At 32.7% G+C, this 22,122-nt stretch overlaps 1 protein-coding gene across 22 annotated transcripts in view; it reads right to left on the reverse strand.

Moving 5' to 3' along the window:
• The window catches only part of LOC145243881 (kinesin-like protein KIF13A), a 1,028,209-nt gene that overhangs the window by 919,370 nt on the left and 86,717 nt on the right, over positions 1-22,122 (reverse strand). For all 22 annotated transcript variants that reach the window (XM_080106966.1, XM_080106962.1, XM_080106977.1 and 19 more), the window contains exon 2: positions 13,293-13,365. In XM_080106966.1, coding sequence (XP_079963092.1) covers positions 13,293-13,365 — 73 coding nt within the window. The remainder of the gene's footprint in view (positions 1-13,292; positions 13,366-22,122) is intronic.

Genomic DNA, 22,122 nt, shown 5'->3' on the forward strand with positions numbered 1-22,122 from the left:
AACAACCATTTGCAATGCATTTATAAAACAACCATTTGCAATGCATTTATAAAACAACCATTTGCAATGCATTTATAAAACAACCATTTGCAATGCATTTATAAAACAACCATTTGCAATGCATTTATAAAACAACCATTTGCAATGCATTTATAAAACAACCATTTGCAATGCATTTATAAAACAACCATTTGCAATGCATTTATAAAACAACCATTTGCAATGCATTTATAAAACAACCATTTGCAATGCATTTATAAAACAACCATTTGCAATGCATTTATAAAACAACCATTTCCAATGCATTTATAAAACAACCATTTGCAATGCATTTATAAAACAACCATTTGATAAGTTCTAAAAAGTTATTTAATTGGTTTCTTTTATAGGAGCTAGAAGTAACTTTTTCAGATATAACAAAAAAAGTTGCTAGTTTCGATTGAACGGATTCATATACCTGAGCATCAAGCCTCTCAGATACAGAAAACAGATTACTTGGAAGCAGAATGTAAACTCTCTGTAATGAGAGCTATGTCATAAACAGAGGCTTCTCGTCTATCAATAAAACATAAATGTGCATATTGAGGATAAGCCTCAAATCCACATCATCCATCAGTAGGTTACACTAATAAGTCCAGGAATAGTTAATCAGGTAAGGAACCGATGCATCAGTTTTTTTTTTTGTTTTTTTTGTTTTAGTGGCAGTTCACAACGATAGTCTGATGGAATGTAGTACCTCAGGTATAACCATTTCCGATTGTAAGGTTGCAAGGTTTTTGGAAGTCAACACGAGCGTAAAAATTTACCATATTTTTCTGTTACATTAATACTCAATACACGGTTCTCATTATTTTATGTTAGATCTGAGAGTGCTGTTACCAGAAGCACAAAACAAATCAAACCATTTTTGAACAGCATGGTGAGCTTGATGACATGAAATAGCATTTTCTTTGCTCTATTGTGCATCAGTTTGAAATAGCAGTTTCGTCACTAAATGCACAGACTGAACGATCTTGATATCCGTTCTTGTTATTCTATTATTCAAGGTGACCTTCAATATGAAATAAAAATCTTCAGTTATTAGACATTCATTAAATTTCAAAAGATGAGATTAAGATGCTAAACGGACGAAAATAGCATTTCATAATCAAATTACCATTATTCATGTTTTGATTCAACTATTAATCAGTTCTTCGATTTCAATAGCATTGTCAAAGTCATAGGTAAACTGTGAACCACGTGCAACCCATGCTGGATTTAACAACGAACATAATGTTTATTAAAAAATTTTTTTCTTTTTCATAAACAAATGAATAAATTAGAAACGACTTTATTTTTATGTACTTTTATATCAAGTTACTTTAAAAATGCTACATGATTTATCAGATTATAAAATAAGCACCTGTAATTTAAACTGTTTTAACATTTTGATATTTGATTGATTCATTTTTTTTTAATTTTTTATTATTCCATAATGCATCATGGAGGCAACATTAATTATTAAGATCATAACATTGATATCGTAGCAAAGGCTTTGATTATTTATAGAAAATATTTTTTTTTTACTGACAAGGTAGATGCTTAGATGAATTCTAAATAAAAATTTTTAAAAAAATACACACAGACACACATGATAATAGTGACCTCATCTCAAGATCAGTCACCTAATAAAATAATACAAGCATAAGAAAATATGTTATTGGAAATGGAACAGTCCACTCCATACAGAAAAAGAGTGTTTAAATATTGAAGCAAGCATGAACCATTTTTATTTAGATTTTGTATTTCTAGTAATGAAGTGCCATTCAACGCTCTGGAACAGACCACCAAATCAGAGAAGTGGTCGAATGTTCTAATTCAGATTGTGTCTCTCTGAACTCTGAACAAAAGAGCATGATGAGGAAAGCTGCTAGTTTTGATTAAACGGATTAGAGCAGTTGACCACCAGGGCTCTCGGAAACAAGAAACAGAGATTCATTAGAATCAGAATTTAAATTCTCCCTAATCCCCAAATGGAACAGGGTTCATACATATTTTCAATGTTTACTTTCAAGGACTTTTCATTTTCAAAAACTTTTCAAAGCCTTCTCAAGACAAAATTCAAGTTTTCAAAACAAAATTTTATATATAAAGAATGATATAATAAATCCGAACACTTTATAATTTACAATAGAAAAGTCATTTAGTTCTCTACTATAACACGCAACAAAACTCAACTATTTATAACTTAAGCTCACCACTACTGTCTACTTTGTCAGTGATTTTGTATCATTTTCAATTCTTGCTTGGTTTGAAGCTTTTCGTTGAGCTTAACTAGTTCAGCTTTTTTGTTTTGTTTTTTGTCTTTTTTTCACAGGCTAACTTTCTGAAAGTATTTGACTGTCTACTGAGTCAAGTTACCAGAATTATTTGCTTTCAGAGCAAAGTCATCTGCTGATGAAATCAATGACATCCCTTTTCGGCCTCATTTTCTTATTAAATTCTTCTACCTGCTCAAGGTTTGTCATTCTCTTGAGTTTTGTCTGTCTCTACTTTTTTTATTTTTCCAGATACATTTTATGTTTCTGTCTGGTCATGGAACAATGACAGAATTTGTTATTGACACTTGACAGACCCGTCCTGCTGCCTTGACTTGGTCACAAATGATCCTGTGCCAATAGTCTCATCCTTCATGTTCTCCATCTCTATTTGTTTGTTTACTGAGAATCCTCTCTCTCAATACAGGCCTGGCTATGTATGAGAGAGTACTAAAACAGTCCTCGCAAATTGTTGGAGACCAGATACGAGATGTTCCACCTTTATCTCATGGAATTTCTTTGGCAGAAAAGGGAAAAGAGAGAAGTATTCCCTCTCGAAATTATTTTGATCAGGGATGAATATATGATTTTTTTTCTCCATTAATTAACAAGTTCATTTAATTTTTGCAGTTTTAACATTGTTTCATTGTTATAGTTTATTTACTTTTGGTTTTGTGTGTGTTAATCAAGTTTAATTATTTAGTTAATATGGTTTCATTTTTAGTTCAATAATTAACTTGTTCCTTTTTCGATTGAGTCAATTATAATTGTTCATGTATAGTATTCGTGTATTATCATTACTTTATATTTTCAGTTTGTTAGTTGATTTGTTTTCTTTTCGTAAACTGTTTCAGCAATTTCCGGAACCAACAGTTCTTGTGGAAATCATGGTTCAGGTATAATATTCATCTATTTATTTTGTTATTGTTTAAATAATTTTTTTTCCCTCTTAGTTTCTGAATTAATTGGTTTCCTTTTTGTAAACTGCCTTTGCAATTTCCAGGACTCTTTTCTTGTGGAGACGAGGCCTTTTTTACTTGAAATCGTTTCAATGCTCATTGGATTATTTTACCATCCCAAATCATGCCTTGCAACAAAAATGCTTATTTTTGCATAATCGATGCTAATAATTATCCCCCTTGCATAATGGTGTCAAACTACATTAGCGCTTAATATTTTATTTAATATTTAAAAGATATTTAAATAGTATTTACTTCGATTTTGAATTTCACTTTGGTTACATCCATAAAGTATATGGATAACATGGCGTCATTTCATGATAAACAGGCATAATTCTTACATGGACAATACTGGAAATAATATGCAATTTCAAGAGAATGTATTTCGATTTTATTTTTAATATATAAAAATATTTTAATAGTATTTTTAAAATATTTTGATAGTATCTATTTCTATTATATTTTTGATATTCTGACTCAAATTTTTATTAAACATAAAAAATACACTTTTCAAGCCCTTTTCAAGATATTTTCCATATTTTCAAGACCTTTTCCAACTGCTCAACAGTTCATCCATCACCTTCCTGCCATGACTTCATGTACCCTAATCGGGTGGGGGGAGGGGGCTAAGTGGGTACATTTATTGCACAAGGGTCTCCTACTGGCTAGCAAAAGGAAGGAGGCTACCTTACTACTCCTGACGGTGGAAGTGCTTCCAATCCTCCACCCTATACAACACCTAGTATTCCCAAATGGTTACCCATCTGGTACTGGCCAGATTCATCATTGCTTGAACCAGTGTGTCAACATGATCATGCTGTATATTTATTTATTATTCTTTATTTTAACTAGCCCTTTTGAATCGAACATATAGTTTACAGCTTGTATATAAGTACAAATCGAAAAACATTTCCCGGTTAAGAGACGAAAACATTTATGCACAATTTCTATAATAGCTCGTGCCTCTTTATCGACAGCAGAGTGCTTACGTTTGGTACAAGACAGTGTCCCTGAAAAGAAACCGGTCAGCCTACTTGGTTCAAAGCCGCAGTTACAGCAGTATTGAAGTTCTGCCGTTTTCATTAATAGAATGTAATGTGGCATTTTTAATTTCCTCTTTAAGATCCTTGAAAGCTTCCCCATACTTAGAGTGAAGAGAGAAAGGAGTAGTTATAAATAGCTTAATCCAAAAATTTGCTTTAATACAGCCTTATCTTAATATTTGTTTCTTAACTTTGGTGTATTTACTTTTTTTTTTCAGATATACACACAAGATTCTTCAACCTTTTTCTTTTAGATGTTTTTTAAGAAAAAGTTATTTGAGTAATTCTTTGATCTTTCTTTTTTATTTCAATTGAATTTTTTAGCTTTACTTTATTATCTCAGACATTGCGACGATATGTAACTTTGTTTTAAATATAATTAACAGAGTATGTAGCAATTTTCATGACTAATTCACCGTCTCAGGAATGTAGTTTGGACTTTTTACAATTTTTGTACGTTATAATTATTTCCATTAAATTTTAAAAGTCATGATTGAAACGAAATACAAAATCAATATAAACATGTTTTTGTGTTAATTTCTCCTGCTCTAATTAATATATTGTTTGCTTACTAGCATTGCTTTTATATACACCAACACTAAAAGCTGTAAACGGTCAAGATTGTACCAAAACACAAAAAATAAATAAGCAGCAGCAGCTGGAAAGCTGATTACGCTGTTGCTACTGATTCCAAACAAAATTCAGAATTTTAGAATATCTCCCTTTTTTTTTAACATAGCCATCACCACTTATCAAGGCCAAGAGGCCACTCGGGGATAAGGGTTAAAGAGTGTACAGTAGAAATTGGACAATATAGTAATCATTAGTAATGAAAATTTGGTAAATTTGATAACTTATATGGAACGGCTCATCAAGAACTTGTACGTTAGACTTGAAGACAACCATATTGTAGTCAGCTGGAAAGCAGGAAAACAGAAGACAATTCCACAGGCGTGCAGTTCTAAGAAAGAAGCTTTGTTCATGGAATCTACGTTTAGGTTTAGGCACAGATAAAGAGTGGGGGGAATTATTAATAGTGTTTTCAGCTAAACGAGTGTTTCTTGTGAAAGTTTGGCGAGGGGGGACCATAGACTGAAGCTCAGTCGAGCACTTGCCATGAAAATAACGATACAGCAGAGACAAACTCGCAACATCTCTCCTGTGAGATAGAGGTTGCAGGGAAGAGAAAAGGACATCTCCTACGAGGCTACAAAGTCTATTTTGAACTCTATCAAGGCAGGACAATAATAAAAAATAACTTAGGCATTTATTTTAATGCATAGCATAATCACCATTGTTAGGAACTAAATATTTGTGGCAATTAATATTTTAATAAATAATAAAAACCATAGAAATTTTGTAATGTCTTTTTCTTTTATTAAAGAGAGAGGGGGTGATAGATCGGGTGAGGTGACTGAAATCACATAAATAAGCAGGTAAATATGCAAGTAAGCAGGTGAGTGGTCCATGATGAAAGGTGGGGCTTGAATGGGTCTCTAGGTGACAAAAAGTTAGCAGCAGCAGAGAACAACTCCAACAACTCCTGGGTAAACTACCAAGATTGCTAAATCAATTTAATTAAACGCTAAAAAGAGAGGGAAAATAATATCACATGAGTATGAGTGCGCAGGACAGTTTATTTAAAGATGGTTTCTTTGTAGTTTAATAAGCTTTATTTTCTGGCTGATAATTAAGTTAACATTTTTTTTTTTTTCTGTATAGAATGAGAATGCATAAGGTCACGAGGTGAGAGCGGGGGTGTCAACAAAGTCTGGAATGAAAAAAAATATCTTTGAGAAATGTGTAAATCACAAATATAGACATTTTGGACGAACTAACTTTTTCACTTGATGAAATTCCATGGTCATTCCGATTATGTCAATGCCATTTTTGGTGGAGAATTTTTATTTTCCAGTTCTGCAATGTCTATTATAATAGAGTCGTATTCCTTTCTGTTTGTTCACAACTTGATTAATATATACAAAAGGTAGACTATTCCACAAATTAATTTTTCATACTGAAAACGGCCATTTATACAATTTTATTCCAGCATGATTTCTATATATACTATTTCTTCAAAGGGAATCTACATTCAATCAATAACATCATTTGCATATTACATTAAAGAAAATCTGTTTTAATAATTAGCTCCATGTTATTGTTTGTTGCAACAGAATTGTTTTCAATGTTCTATTTATAAACATTATTTAAAGTTGATTTATTTAATTTACTTTTAATTATTAGCCTACAGCAATTGCCTTTAAAAACGGAAGTAAATTTATTTAAGTTGTGAGAGTCCCCTCCCCTTAAGCTATTTCCAGTTTAATTTTCATAGACCAAAATTATGTCTTATGCTTCCATGAATCCAACATGTGATCCAATTTCAGGAAAATCGTAACAAGTTAGGATATTGGTGTATCTTAAATTGTATGAGACTAAACCCTCCACCCATCGTAAACTTCAGTTCGTCTGCACGTGCTCACTTTTTTTTTTTTTTTTTTTTTTTTTTTCACATTTTCACCCCAAACAAGGCACATTGCCACTTTGGTGTAGGGGACTACTATCAGGGGCAACAACTACTGGGGTACTATGTAGGGATTTGGGCAGCAAGATGTTGGTTCATGTTACACTTGAACTTCTGCACGTCAGTATAGTTGGGGAAGCAGGGACCTGAAATGGAATTCCAGAGTCTAGCGGTTCTGGGGAAGAAACTATGGAGTAGAAGACTTTCTTACATCTAGGGATCTCTATCGTGTGTGTGGGGAGGGGGGGGGGGTTTAGCTGCCTGTCGGGTTTATCGAGGATGTCTACGTCGTGAGGGCACAAGTGTCTGCAGTTCGCCAGAGTATTAATCAATAAAATACTTGTAGAACAGGCAGAGGGATGCAACGTTTCCTCGGTGGGACAGAGGCTGAAGCTTAGATGCCAGTTCAGGGCCTATCAGATTGGCGAATCTTTTGAACCTTGTCTAGGCGCGAGAGACTAGTAGCAGATGCACCAGCCCAAATGTGACAGCAATACTCCATACATGGGCGAATGGTGGCCTTATAGAGGTACAGGATACTTTCGGGTGTTAGTTTTCTAGCACGGTAGAAAGAGCCTACCTTCTTCGCAGCAGCCCTGGCAATGCTTTCAATGTAATTGTTCCAACTAATGTTTCCTATGAACGTTAGGCCAGGCAGTTTGAAAGATGTACTCTCAGATAAAGAGTCACTGGCCATTGCTATTGGTGGCAGAGAAGATTTCTTGAAGGAAACCAGTTTAGTCTTGGCAGCATTAAATGTGACCATCCATTTTTGTCCCCATTCCACTACAGATTGGAGGTCATCCTCTAGTGTTTTTGCCATTTCTTTAGATATGTGTTCGTTTGTTTTTCTATAATGCCTGTTATAGAGTGTGGTGTCATCAGGATATATATCCATCTCAGAGGCAATTTTGTCGGGGAGGTCATTTATGAATCTTAGAAATAATAGAGGTCCAAGAATAGACCCCTGAGGCACTCCCGCATTTATATCATATTGTTTAGACATACGACCGTCGAGGACAACCTGGATTTTTCTCTTATCTAAGAAGGATTTAATTATGTTAAGTATTCTACCAGTGATGCCGTATGATCTGATTTTCCTGAGAAGCCCTTCATGCCATACCCTGTCAAAAGCCTTAGATATATCTAGAGCTACCGCTCTGTCCTCCCCCACTTTGTCCAGTGAATGGTATATACGTTCAGAGATTACAGTGAGGATGTCTGCTGTAGAAGGGGCTTGTCTAAATCCATATTGTTTGTCAGTCAGAAGTTTAGCATCTGTAAGGTGATGGACTAGAGCATGGTTAATTATGGTCTCAAATATTTTGGCAAAAAGTGGGAGAAGGCTAATGGGGCGATAATTTGATGGGTTAGTTCTTTCGCCAGAATTCTTGAATACTGGTACCACAGAAGCAGTTTTCCAACAGCCCGGAAAGCAAGATTCATTAAGGCATTTGTTGTAGAATTTGGAGAGAACTGGAGCTACTTCGGCTGAGCACTTTTTTTGATAGCACAGCTGGGATGAGATTGGGTTCCACATGCTTTTGAAGTGTCAAGGTTTTTTATGATAGCAATAGGGGTGATTTTAAGATCATCTAGCATGGCGACTGTCCGCAAAGGAAAGTCAGGTAGTGGGTGGTTGTAAGGAAGCATTCTTAAGCATTTCATTGAAACAAAGATGGCGGCCAATTCAAACTAATAAAAATTACATTGCATAAAACAGGTATTTATATCTTTACAACTATTTTTCTGCACTAATTTTCCCTGCAATATTCCTTTTCAGCATACCTGACAACCTATAAATGTTTTTCTTTTAAGATATTGTTGAGGCGTATTCAGTTGGTGGAACAGAACACATTGACCCTCATTTTTGTCCAAGTTGTAGAGTAAATCCGTTTTCATAATTAAGATAAATAACTACTTCCCAAAGTAAAAAGGCAACGTGAGGAGAGAAAATGTGACATGTTTGAAGAGAATGTTCCAAGATCTCAATTAGGATGGAGGACATAACTCCCTTGTTGGTGATAAGGTTTTTGTCTCTTCAGTCTCTGTTTTATTTTGTTTTTGAACTACAAATCAACCTTATTTAATATCAAAGAACTTTTTTCTGCTTTATGACATATGAATCCATTTTTTATTTAATATCAAAGAACTTTTTTCTGCTTTATTAACTCTTATCCTCAAGTGATTTTGGATCTTGATAAATAATGATCCATTAAAATTGTGCCTGCATGTGTGGTGCCAAATAAGGCTTGTCCTTTACCTAGATTCTAGGTGGGGCACCACATGTATCCAAATCAGAGGTATCTCTCAAGTAGGTCTCCTTAAATCAATGATAACAGAGTTAGTCAAAGAACCTCACAGTTGGCGATGACATTAGTCTTACAGAAATGAAGATACTATTAACAAATGAAAACATTGAAATAGCTGATAGCCTATCAAATGGAGCTTGAAAAGATCACTCTTTACTTAAAGGTTAGAATGAGAGAAGTAATTGGCAAATAGATAAAAATAAAAAAACTTTAATATTCCACTTAACTTAATTACAAGATTCCAAAAATTGGACAATTATTTTTAGCATTCAAAACATGCAGTAAAATTTAGTGTGGCTAAAAAGAAAACATGCAGTACATGTTGCTACAGACAACTTTGAATGCAGAGAGCATTTGCAACTTTATCAAAAGAAGTCTGTGTCTAAATATAAACAAATTCCATGAATATAAAATTTCTTTCTTAGAACTGCCTGTCCTTGGAACTATACCACGAGCCTGTTTTCCAATTGACTACAACATGGTCATCTTCAAGTCCAATGTAAACAAGTTCTTGTTGAGCCGTCCATTTAATTAAATTCCACCCAATTTCCACTACTATCGGTTACTATGCTATTGTTTCACTGACCATCTTCCACTAATTAACCCTTATCCTTAAGTGGCCTTCCTGCCTTGAGAAGATGACTCACTTGTTAAAAAAAAAAAAAAAGTGCAAATTACAGAAGCATGAAGTAATATTAAATGGCAAAAATTTAGGTGATACAAAGATCTAGAAATACAAAATTACACTGACCCCTCCACACAAAACGAGAGTTTGAATGATGGAAACTTGCAAAAGAGGTAGGAAGAGACTAAAAGTTGAAGCAATTAATCTTTGTAGAAAAACTCCAGAACAGATTATGTGAAGAATTAAAATTATGCCTGGAAGAAATGTAGAAAACGCATATAAACTTGCAGATGAATATCTTGATGCAGGGAAGAACTAATAAGATGATCCGTTATTAAGAAATAACTTGGCAAGAAACACAATCTGAATACCCCCATCGATTTAAACAGGGAATTTGAGAAACACTAGAAATAAATCTTGAGAATGAAAATACAAAAATAGATATTGCCAGGGGGAGCAATAACACGAGAATGGAGGGAAGAGAATTCAGGGAAGATGCTAAATAGCAGGGAAAAAAAAAATAGATGTCGTCTTTTTTCTTTTTAAATCTTCTTAAAAAAAAATTTAGCAGAATTTGAAAGAATAGTTCAACAGATACGGTTATGATTTTGAGAAGTTGACTTCCATTATATATATATATATATATATATATATATATATATATGAGGTGGGGGGTACCAAGTTGGTTAAAGGGAAAATTATTCCCAACTCGCATTTAGGTAAAAGTGCACTTTCGTAAATAATTGAATGGATTCAAAACGTATCACATAAACAAAAACAAATAACATCTACACAAATCGCGATATATCCGAACAGTCAGCAAGGTGGACAAGTGGTGAATAAATCCGCTTTGGGAAAAATTTACTTTCATCATGACTAATATTTGCGCAAAATGTTTTTTAAAAAACCTGAGGCATAATTATGAATGAAAGTGAATTACTATGTCCAATCCCTCCTTTTTCATGGGGACAAAAAAAAGAAAAAAAAAGCGTTTTTATGCTTAACATAATCGATTTAAGATTGGAGATATAATCACCATTAAAAAAATAGGTGGAGATTTATAAAATTAGCGGGACATGTGGGAATTCCACAGCGCCATATTTCATATGTAATATACTGCTGCTGGGCATTCTGTGGAGGTTCAGCATGAACGGAAACCCAGCAATATTTTAGCCCTTTTGTTAAAACTGTAAAAGTATTTAAGTAATTTGGTTAATGTAATAATGACCGATGCAAATGGGAACTCCACGATATCATTCCCATCTTTATACAGAATAGATACTACCCCTTGGATCCTAGCTAGAAGACCAAGAGGGTATATTTTAGTTTCACATATGGCCCAAAAGAGCCATTTTTTATTTTTTTTTTTTATTTCAACACATTGCATCTTCAGTGATCGGGAGATCCTATTTATTAAAAAGGAGGATAGAAAGTGATAGCATACAAAATTAAATTAGTGTATTAATATACTAATTTAATGTCCATAATCACCAATCCTCCTTTTTAATAAATAGGATATCCTGGTCGAATAATTTATAATCTGGAAACCGTGAAACACGTATGTACATTAAAAGTATTACGATATTAATATATAAATATATGATTACAGTAAAGCAACTGGCCCTGATGGCATCCCAATTATAGTGTTAAAAAAGCTTCAACCAGAACTTGCTCCCATACTTACGAAACTATTTAAGCGCTGCCTTAAGGAGAAGTGCTTTCCGACCCCCTGGAAGACCTCATCAGTTTGCCCTGTATTTAAGAATTCAGGTGATAAGTCATCTCCCTCTCAGTACAGACCAATAAGTCTTCTCTGTGTTATGAGTAAGTTGCTGGAATCCATATTAAATAGAGAAATAGTCAACCACCTCAGCAGGAATAACCTTCTTAGTGACACACAATATGGTTTCCTCTCTGCAAGATCTACCGCAGATGTGCTGACGGTTATATCCCACAGGATTAGTGAATCTCTTGACAAAGGCTTCCTTTCTAGGGCAATTGTTCTTGACATATCAAAGGCCTTCGACAAAGTATGGCATAAGGGTCTACTTCACAAGATTTCCAGCTACGGTATAACTGGAAATGTTTTCTCAATCATTAAATCATTTCTCTCCAATAGGCTCATAAGAGTAGTGGTAGATGGTCAAAAATCGGAGGCCTGCAATATAAATGCTGGAGTCCCTCAGGGGTCAATCCTGGGCCCAACTCTCTTCCTGATCTACATCAATGACCTCCCTAAACACATACTTAAATCATTCGTTGACATCTATGCTGATGACACGACCATCTACGGCAACACATCAAAGGCTGTAAATGACGAAGTTCTCTCTGATTCTCTCTCCTCTGATCTCGAGCGCGTGGTTCAGTGGGGGAAGATGTGGCTCGTTACCTTTAATGCATCCAAAACCAAACTCCTATCCTTACATCATCAACGCTCTGATCCCCAGCTGGCATCAATTGTGATGGATGGCTCTCGTCTGGGTGAGGCCCCGTGTTTTGACAAGCTTCTGGGTTTGACCTTTACTCCTGATCTGAAATGGAACACGTACATCAAGTCTGTTGCCAAGGTCGCTGGAAAGATGGTGGGATCCTTCTACCGCTCCAGAAGATATCTCACTACTGATGCAATTCTCTATCTATATAAAAGCCAAGTACGGCCAAGGATGGAATACTGTTGCCATATCTGGGCAGGAGCTGCCAAAAACAGCCTATCATGCCTTGACAGAGTACAAAATAGACTTCGTGGTTTAGTGGGGGATGCCCTTTTCTCTACCCTGCAACCCCTCTCCCACAGAAGAGACGTTGCGAGCCTATCCTTGTTTTATCGTTATTTTCATGGCAGGTGCTTGTCTGAACTCCAATCCCTGGTCGCCCCTCGCCAATCTTTCACGAAAAACACCCGTCTAGCTGAATCCACTGTGAAAAATTTCCCCCACTCTATATCTGTGCCTAAATCAAAACGCGGATTTCATGAACAAAGCTTCTTTCTTAGAACTGCACGCCTGTGAAACTCTGTTCCGTCTGCCTGCTTCCCTCCGGACTACAACTTGGATGTCTTCAAGTCTAATGTTAACAAATTCCTAATGAACCGCCCCCTTAAGTAAGCACTTCATCAAATCTCCTCACTAACGTAATGTACTTGCAATAACCCTTATACCTGAGTGGCTTCCGGGCCTTGATAAGTGGTGATCTCTGTGTAAAAAAAAAAAAAAAAAAAAAAAAAAAAAAAATGACGTCATAGATTTTGTATAAAATACCTTACTTTCTATAAAAAAAAAAAAAAAAAAAATCACCATTTCTATAATACAAGATGTTTCATAAGTTTTGACCCAAAGAAATGGGAAAAATTTAGAAAATATCCTAATATTTTTATTACAAATAAACATCATTAAGACTATTATATTATTGATATTTTTTTTTTATGGGTTATTTTTTTTTTTATTTATCTTTTTTAAATTGAACACTAAATAAAGATACAGTTATGTTCAACATATCTGACAACCAGTTACTGTTATGATATAAAATAACTCACCTGTCTTTTGGATGATATAGAACAGTTTGCGTGGTATCCATATTTACAACACATTTTGCAGCAAGATCCACCTCTGTAAAATACAAAAATATAACTTTTTTTTTATTCTGAAACAGGATAATAGATAACGTGGAAAATAAGTTGGTTTATTTTTTGTTTTTTTGTATGTTAACGCACTCTTCAAATTCAAATATTTAACTTATTTTTTAACCATCCAGAAAATGTTTAAAAAAAAAAATAAATAAATAAAAATAAAATAAAAAAAAATACTGCACTTTATCAAAATTTAAAGGTTAGAAATATAACAGAATTTTTTTCCTGGAATTTCTTTATCTTAAAATCAAACTCAAATAGATACAACCAGTTGTTAGCTCGCCCTCTTGATGGGGATGAGGGAGCTCTACTAAGCTGTTATCACATAACATATTTGAATCATAAATACTGCTACTTACAAACAAAAATACACACAATGAGAAACTCAGTCACAGACTTGTTTGTCCAACAGCATGGCTACTATTTAGCTATTGCAGTTAAAAATTAACTCCTCTTTCCTTTCAGAAATATTGAAAAGAAAATCAATTCATTATGCGGTCCTGAATATGACCTTAAACTATATCCGATGGTGAGGCCCCAGCTTGTAGGCCTTAGGGAGTGTGGAGCCATCCTTTAATTGCCATTGCTCCCAGGTCCACTCTGACCTGGAGTGGTAGTACCTGTTAGGGTCCCAACTATGGGTTAAATAGAATACGACTTAAAAAACAAATACACTATATTAAAAAATCGTTCTTCAAAATCACCAGATTTGGCATTAAATAACCTGAAAAGGGTTGATATGCCGTAAAACAAAACGAACAACCAATTCATTATGTCAAAGTTTTACGTCACTAAAATATTTCAACTTTTGTAGTACTAACATATTAAGCTACATTGAATTTAACTCTTTAAAATCATTAATATTTTTAATCAAATTGTTGGTGACAATCCTTAAAATGTTTATTTGATAGAGGATACGTTTTTTTCAAAAATGCATAAAGATAAATTATTCTAAAAAAAAAAAAAAAAAAAAAAAAAAAATTATATATCCTTTTATAAGAAATTTAAAAAATAAGCAACTATTGCTTTGCTTTTATCCATTCTCAAATATAATTTAATCGTCTTACAAATGATCTTAAAGTTATCACAAAGAAATAATCATCAATGTAAAATAAAACTGTACAACTGCATTATTTTTTAGAATGAAAAATATTTTATGAATTTTAGCTTAAGACGCAATAAAGTTTGCTTATCTAAACATTTCAAATAAACAAATTGTTATGTCACTTTTGGGATCGCTGCTTTTAACCATTTTCAATGTTCAATATTTAATCTTGAGTGCACAGAAAATTTACAATATTAATCTATATATTAATACAATAGCGTGTTATTTTGTGTGTTACACATATCTTTTTTTTCTTTTGAGTGACTGTCGTTTAATTGTTATGACCTTCCATTTCTTGTAATAAATAATTTTACCAAGAATTCTTCATAAGTTTTGGTTTCGGTTATAGCTGAAGGAACTCAAGTTTATATATATTGTTTTTCTTCACTAGTTTTGGTTTCGGTTCAAGCATATGGACATATATATTTAAATCACAACTTCATAATATATAAGAATCGATCGGAAATTGATCATCATAATATATATGAAATCTGCATGCATTTTATGACCAGGCTATGTTGGGCGTCCCTGCTAGCTTAGATAAATACTTTTGCAGTTTTAACAAAAGTGCTATGATAATATCAGGTCTTCATTTATGCTGAACAACCACACAAGTCTAATATCAATATCAATTACATATGAAAGAGTCTGCTGTGAAATTTCCACAGGTCCCACTACTACAGCTAAAATTCTATTAAATATTTCATCCAATAGTTCCAATAATTAGCATTTTTTTTCTCAATAATAAAATTCAATAATTTGAGGACAATAATAAACGTCGGATATCTGTTTTGTTTGTCTTTATGACATAGCAACCCTTTTGAGGGCTATTTAATGCTGAAACAATTCACATTGGAAACAATTGTATCTGATTCGTTGAGCATAAAGTGCTATTTTATCGCTAGTTGGAGAGGGGGAATGAACACAAATCTGATTCCATAGGCTGCAACAGTATCCATTAGATCAATGAAGATCTTTTAATGATAAAACCTGCAAAGAAATTAAAAGCAAAATACTTTCTCTCATTGCCTGTACATATCCGAAAGAAATAATTAGCAAACACGCATATTGAAGATGATGTTGAAAAAACAAAAACTGACTAAATTCACTCAACCTTTATTTTTTATTTCTATTTTTAAAACCGTTTGTTATCAGACGTGCTTTTTTTCACAACGAACACAACTTGAGGAGCTAAATTAGCTTATTTTAAGCTGTAATTGTTTTTCTTAGTGTAATGTCCCTTCAAGTAATAACTCATCATGTGCAGCACTGATCAGAAATCAATCACGATAATTACACAAAGAACAAGCCAAACAAATCAATAATAAAAACAAATTTAAATAAAAAGACAAGCTTATACTCAATAGCGGCAAACAAAGATGAGGAGAAAAACTGAATATGTTTTGGTTAGGTCAAAAATGTCAATTGATTTTTGTGTTTTAATTAAAAACATTGGAGAGTTTCTTTTTTTTTTGGGGGGGGGGCGATTTTTGTAATAAAGAGTAGACAATTTCTGACTTCTGTAATCACTCAGGAATTTAATAACAGCTTTCCTTTAAATATTAGTATTTAATTTGTTTCCTACTGTTTTTTTCAGTTTCATAGAAATTGTTCTTTTAAAAGTTCAAAAAAGTTAGAAAGAGAATCAACACCAAGGTGTACACTACATCTTCATTACTTTTATATAATAATGTTTTTAAATAAAATAAATGGGTGCTCATCAATTGATGGGTTGTTTTGTCATACCATGGCTTTTCTTTTACGTCTGAAACAAGCGAGTACTTCAACCCAACATTCAATATCCAACATCTTTGTCAGCAGTAGAGAACTATTGCTTTTGTGCTATTGACTTCCCCCAACCAACCCAGTGCAAAATAATTAAAATCTATGATACTTCATACATTCGCATTATCAGCTACATAGAGTGCTCTATTGCTTTTTATGAATAGATCTACATTTACACTACATAAGAGGTATAATAGCAAAAGAAAGAAAAATAAATAGTTCTAATGTAAACCATTTTAAGAAAATACTGGACAGTGATAAAAAAAAAATCTCAATATACAAGGACGTTTTTGGCATATATATATCTGATGAAATATTTATGAGAACTATATATATATATATATATATATATATATATATATTTATATATATATATACACACACACACAAGCTAGCATTGTCCAAACATGAATAAAACGTTTATGACTTTGTTACATATCAGGTTATTTTTTTTTTTTTTTACATCTCTCTCAACTGGTTCGATATAATAGGAAAAAGACTGATCTAGTTTTAACTGAAACAACTACCAGTAAGAACGAAGCCATTTTTATTTCAGTTTCACCGACACTAATTTTTTTTTTTTTTTTTTTTTCCACTTAGAAGTCAACATTTGTCAAATTTGACCCTGGTGACCTCAAATTAGTGTATCATAATATATTGCACCAGAAGCTTAAGTTCGCATTGAATTCAGTTTAAGATTTCTACCTTTTTTTTTTTTTTTTTTTTTTTTTTTTTTTTACAAAGGCATCACCACATTATCAAGGCCCAGAGGCCACTCAAGGATAAGGGTTAAAGAGTGTACAGTAGAAGTTGGTCAATATAGTAATCATTAGTAATGAAAAATTGGTAAATTTAATAACTTATATGGAACGGCTCATCAAGAACTTATTTACTTTAGACTTGAACAAAACCATATTGTAGTCAGCCGGAAAGCAGGAAAACGGAAGACAATTCCACAGGCGTGCAGTTCTAAGAAAGAAGCTTTGTTCATGGAATCTACGTTTAGGTTTAGGCACAGATAAAGAGTGGGGGAAATTATTGATAGTGTTTACAGCTAGACGAGTGTTTCTTGTGAAAGTTTGGCGAGGGGGGACCATAGATTGAAGCTCAGTTGAACACTTTCCATGAAAATAACGATACATCAGAGACAAACTCGCAACATCTCTTCTGTGAGATAGAGGTTGCAAGGAGGAGAAAAGGACATCTCCTACGAGGCTACGAAATCTATTTTGAACTCTATCAAGGCAGGACAAGTTCTTTCTAGCAGCTCCTGCCCAGATGTGGCAACAGTATTCCATCCTTGGACGTACCTGGCTCTTATATAGATAGAGAATAGCATCAGCAGTGAGATATCTACTGGATCGATAGAAAGATCCCACCATTTTTCCAGCGGCCTTGGCAACAGATTTGATATACGTGTTCCATTTAAGATCAGGAGTAATGGTCAAGCCCAGAAGCTTGTCAAAACTTGAGGCCTCCTGAAGACGTGTAGTTTCTGACTTTTAGCCGAGCACAGACAAAATTGCGATTTTCCTTTATATAATAATGGATTACATATGGTTACTCGTTTTTATTTGTATTAGGCTTATATTATTGATTAAAACAAAATATGGTTTCAATGGGAAAAGAAAAGGGATGCAATAATAATTAACAACTTGTGTTTTTTTTTTTTGGGGGGGGGGTCTGTCATGTATTATTTAGAATTGCCAGACAGTAATCATGAGTAAGCAAATAAAAAAATAAGATTGAGTATCTCCGAGAATAAAAGTTAAATGTCTTTACAAATACCATGAATTTTAAAACTAGGGGGGGGGGGAGAGGTAAAAGCCTGACTGGACCAATCAATTGGCTGCTGACAAACACTCGACATTAATTTAAAAAATATATATCTATTTATTCTTAGGACATTGGGAGAAGTGTGGTATAAAAACCGTCAAGGAATATAATTATATATAAAGCTTTTAATTACATACAATCAAGATTTTAATTCCTTTTCTAATCATAAAAAGAAGCACAAAATTCCTCAACATTTGAAATCTTGATTTTGCATAGAACTCTAGTGCAAGTTCTGGTATGAGGGAGACGAACGATGGCTTTTCGTCTTTAGTGTACCATGACTGGTAATATTAAAAATGCATGTTTGGTGAGACAAAGAAAATTAAAAGGTTTAAACATGTGTAAAGACCATAACATATTTATAAAGGAATGAAACGTTAAGTATTACTTTTCTGTTCTTTTTTTTTTGTACAAAAGAAAACTGAAAAGTATGAATTAGCGTGTGTTTCATGTCTGAATATGTGTTTAACATTGAGTATAAGTAAATTCAATGGCCAGTGGATGTGTATGCTTGCTTTTTTGCCAGTGTTTGTATAGATGAACATGTTCATGGCAGCCATTACCTTTCACTATAAATAATATTTATGCAAAATTTTTAAAAAAACCCAAGGCATGATTAAGAAAAGTGTTAACGGATGAACAATATTGGGGCAATTTTACCCTTATAATACTCCCTAGGGGGTGTAACCAGAGTTATCCCGGGAAATCTGTTTACTTTTACCATGATTAATGCTTGTGCAAAATTTCAAAAAAAAAAAAAAAAAAAGGAGTGGTTATTGAGAAAAGTGAACAAATGGAAAGAAGTGAATTACTAGGTCCAATCCCTCCTTTGTCGGGGGGGGGGGATTTTTGTGGCTTTGCTGAAATTCTTTATAAGCTCACAAGACGTATTTGTTTTGATCACGTAAAAATGATTTTGCCTGTGAACTTATTTGAAACTGGTCATGTTACTTGGTACTTTTACCATTTCTTTTAGTAGTTGTTTGTACAAAAATGTGATAGTTTAGTTAAGACATAACAGAGACATGGTTCATGCATTTGCATTCAAACTCTTGATTTAAAATCGTATTAAGAATACGCATGTTAATCGTATAGCTATTCGGCCTGTCCAAGATTATTTTGACTTCCTTTTAATTTTTAACAGTTAAATTTAATTACGATATCATCGTTTGGTAATTAAGTTATTAATTCAACCCAATTATAAAATCTATAACTAATTTTGTTAATATTTTAATCTTCATAAAATGATTGGATGTAAAGAATTTCCACGCTTTTAATATGCAAGAGATGATTAAGAATTTTAAAACGAAAGAGGACTTTCTATTTGATAGTTTAAATGCCTCCAAATTACTTAAAAAATTTAAAGGTCACAAAGAAATTAATTTAAATTTTTTACCATTCAAGTGGCTGACTTGTTTATGAAGAAATTGAAATGCATTTTGGTGGGTTCAATTTCGTAATTCTGTTTTTAAATACGATTTTAAAATTTTCGTTTTATTCTAAGCTATCAAATTTTTGCTTTAAATGAATCTTTGTAAATAAAAAAAATCAGTTTAATTATCAAAGTTATAATGACAAGTGAAACTTGTCTATTTCATTAATATAGGAATGAACATGAAATTAGTTTGTAGGGAAGTCGGAGATGGGTGTATGAAGATAATTATTGCAGGTGGCATGAGTCAATGACAAGTTTTATTAGAACAGACACTAGCCTGCATATTTAGTTGCCTTCCCATGAGGGCAGAGTTAGATACAAGGTCGGTTTCCAATACAGCGAAAATCTAGCTGCCAAAAACAGCATAAACGTTATTCTGGATTGGGATAAAAATAAAAATTGCCTCAGTCTAGAAGAAACTTTATTATTCACTGATCAAGCATAGAACAGATACTGTACTTAATCCCCAGTCCCGAAATCAAAAAGACTTATGTAATAATTATGTTATATGCCTCTCATGTAGAATCTATTTCTGAAATGATATGGTCTGATAATGGATGTTTAAATATGAAAAAATACTTTATTTAAAATGGCTTAATGAAAATGTAATTTACTAGCGAGCCACCCGGTGTTGCCCAGTTACACTTATATTTTAATTCACGCAGATTTCGTATTTATTACAGAATCAATTCCCTATCGATTATTATATTGTACCCAACATATAGTAATTATTTCAAAAGTAAAATATTTTTAAAAAAATATGACTTGGGTGCCATCAGCTAGAATCAAAACATAACTCTCCAGCCTTATCGGTTACCATATGACCTAAATCCATACATATACAAAAATGGCAAAAATTAATGTTTAGCTTATAACTTAGACATGAAGTAACAGGTTTCAGTTGACTTCTGCCAAGGTCAATGTTTTTGTTTTTTTCAATTTTACCCTGTTAGTAGCTATTTTTACAGGCGCGAAACTAAATCGAATTTATTCCAAATTCTCTATATATCAAGTTTAAAGTCTGTACACCAAAAATTCTGGGAAGAGTTTGGGAGACACCGTCTATGAACACACACATTATATATATATATATATATATATATATATATATATATATATATATAGATAAGAACACTTTCATTGTCAATGCTACACAATAATGCACAATGTAGAAAACACGCATAGAATTGAACGTAAAAGTTAAATTAATCAAATCATTCAATAAAAGACTAAGTTCGTTTTCACGGAATACGCAAATTAGTTTTTATTTAGTTGCTCGCATATCCATGACTGAGTATATTAAGTTTGTTTTAATATTTTTTTTTTAAATAGAAAAAGTTGATTTTTAATACTAATGTATGATGAAAAACTAAACTTTGTATAGATAAATTATAGTTTCAAAATACTATTTAAAAAATATAACCGTTTAATAATTTAAATTTACCTCTCAAACCCCTATTTAAAAAAATAATGGGATAAAAAACAAAACAAAAAATGTGACAGTTAAAAAAATAAATAAAAGATGAAAATAAAAATCCGTCTGAGCAACATCGGTTAGTTACAGTTAGTACAAAATATGATACAAATTTGTTTGTGAAATTTGTCAATCATTAAATAATATAATTTGTTAACATGAGGATTGTATCAAGTGTGAAGGAGGAAAAATTTAATCAATTCCATTGTTTCAGCTGTTGGAGTTGATAAATTTCTAAGAAAAAAAAAAAAAAAAATTTAATTTAAAAGTAATGATGCAGGATTAAAAAAAATGTGGTAGGCGTCTTTTAAGACATTCACCGTTTGTTTATTAATACAGATTTTGATTTTTTTTTTTTTTTTTTTTTTGTTGTAATTTCTCATCATGCATCACTTATTGTTGTTTTATGAAAATATGCTTTCACAAAACCCTCATCATGTTGGCGTTTGGTTACTTTGTGAACATTTTTTTCATTGTTTTGTTTATCCAAACACAAAATATAGTTTTATACTGCAATAGTTTATAAGAGAGGCAAACATGGCAACGCTCATAACACATTGTCATAAATAAAAATAATGAAAAAATAAATAAATATATATATATATATATATAGGGTTAAAAAATTTTACATGAAGAGTTTATGACTGTTGGAGTATACCCTCCTAAAATTAACTTATTTTTTAAAAAAATGACACATTTTTCATGGTGGATTGGTTGCAAAATTTAAAAAAAAAAAAAAAAGGACAACTTTTGTATGATTTTTTAGGTTTCATTGATTTTATTTCTCCACTCTTTTTCGTTTAACCTTGGGATATGCCATCAAAAGTCATTGTCACCTAATCGATGTTTGGAACCAGTTCTTTCCCACAATTCCTTTCATAAAAATCAAAAATGCAGAAGAATATCTCGAAGATTTTGTTGATAACAGACAACCAATAAAAGAACGCTCAAAATGGCTTTATTAACTGGGGAGTTCTTCAAAGGGACTCAAAACCTCAGCTAAAATACAATTTCAAGAACATTAAACTTAATGGATATTCAAAACGTTAATTTCCTTAGAGAAATATTTCCATTTTTACGTTGCGTTCTTGACTTTTTTTTT

The sequence above is a fragment of the Euprymna scolopes genome, chromosome 22 (assembly GCF_053919585.1).
Source record: "Euprymna scolopes isolate OS-2025 chromosome 22, ASM5391958v1, whole genome shotgun sequence".
Taxonomy (NCBI): Eukaryota; Metazoa; Mollusca; class Cephalopoda; order Sepiida; family Sepiolidae; genus Euprymna; species Euprymna scolopes.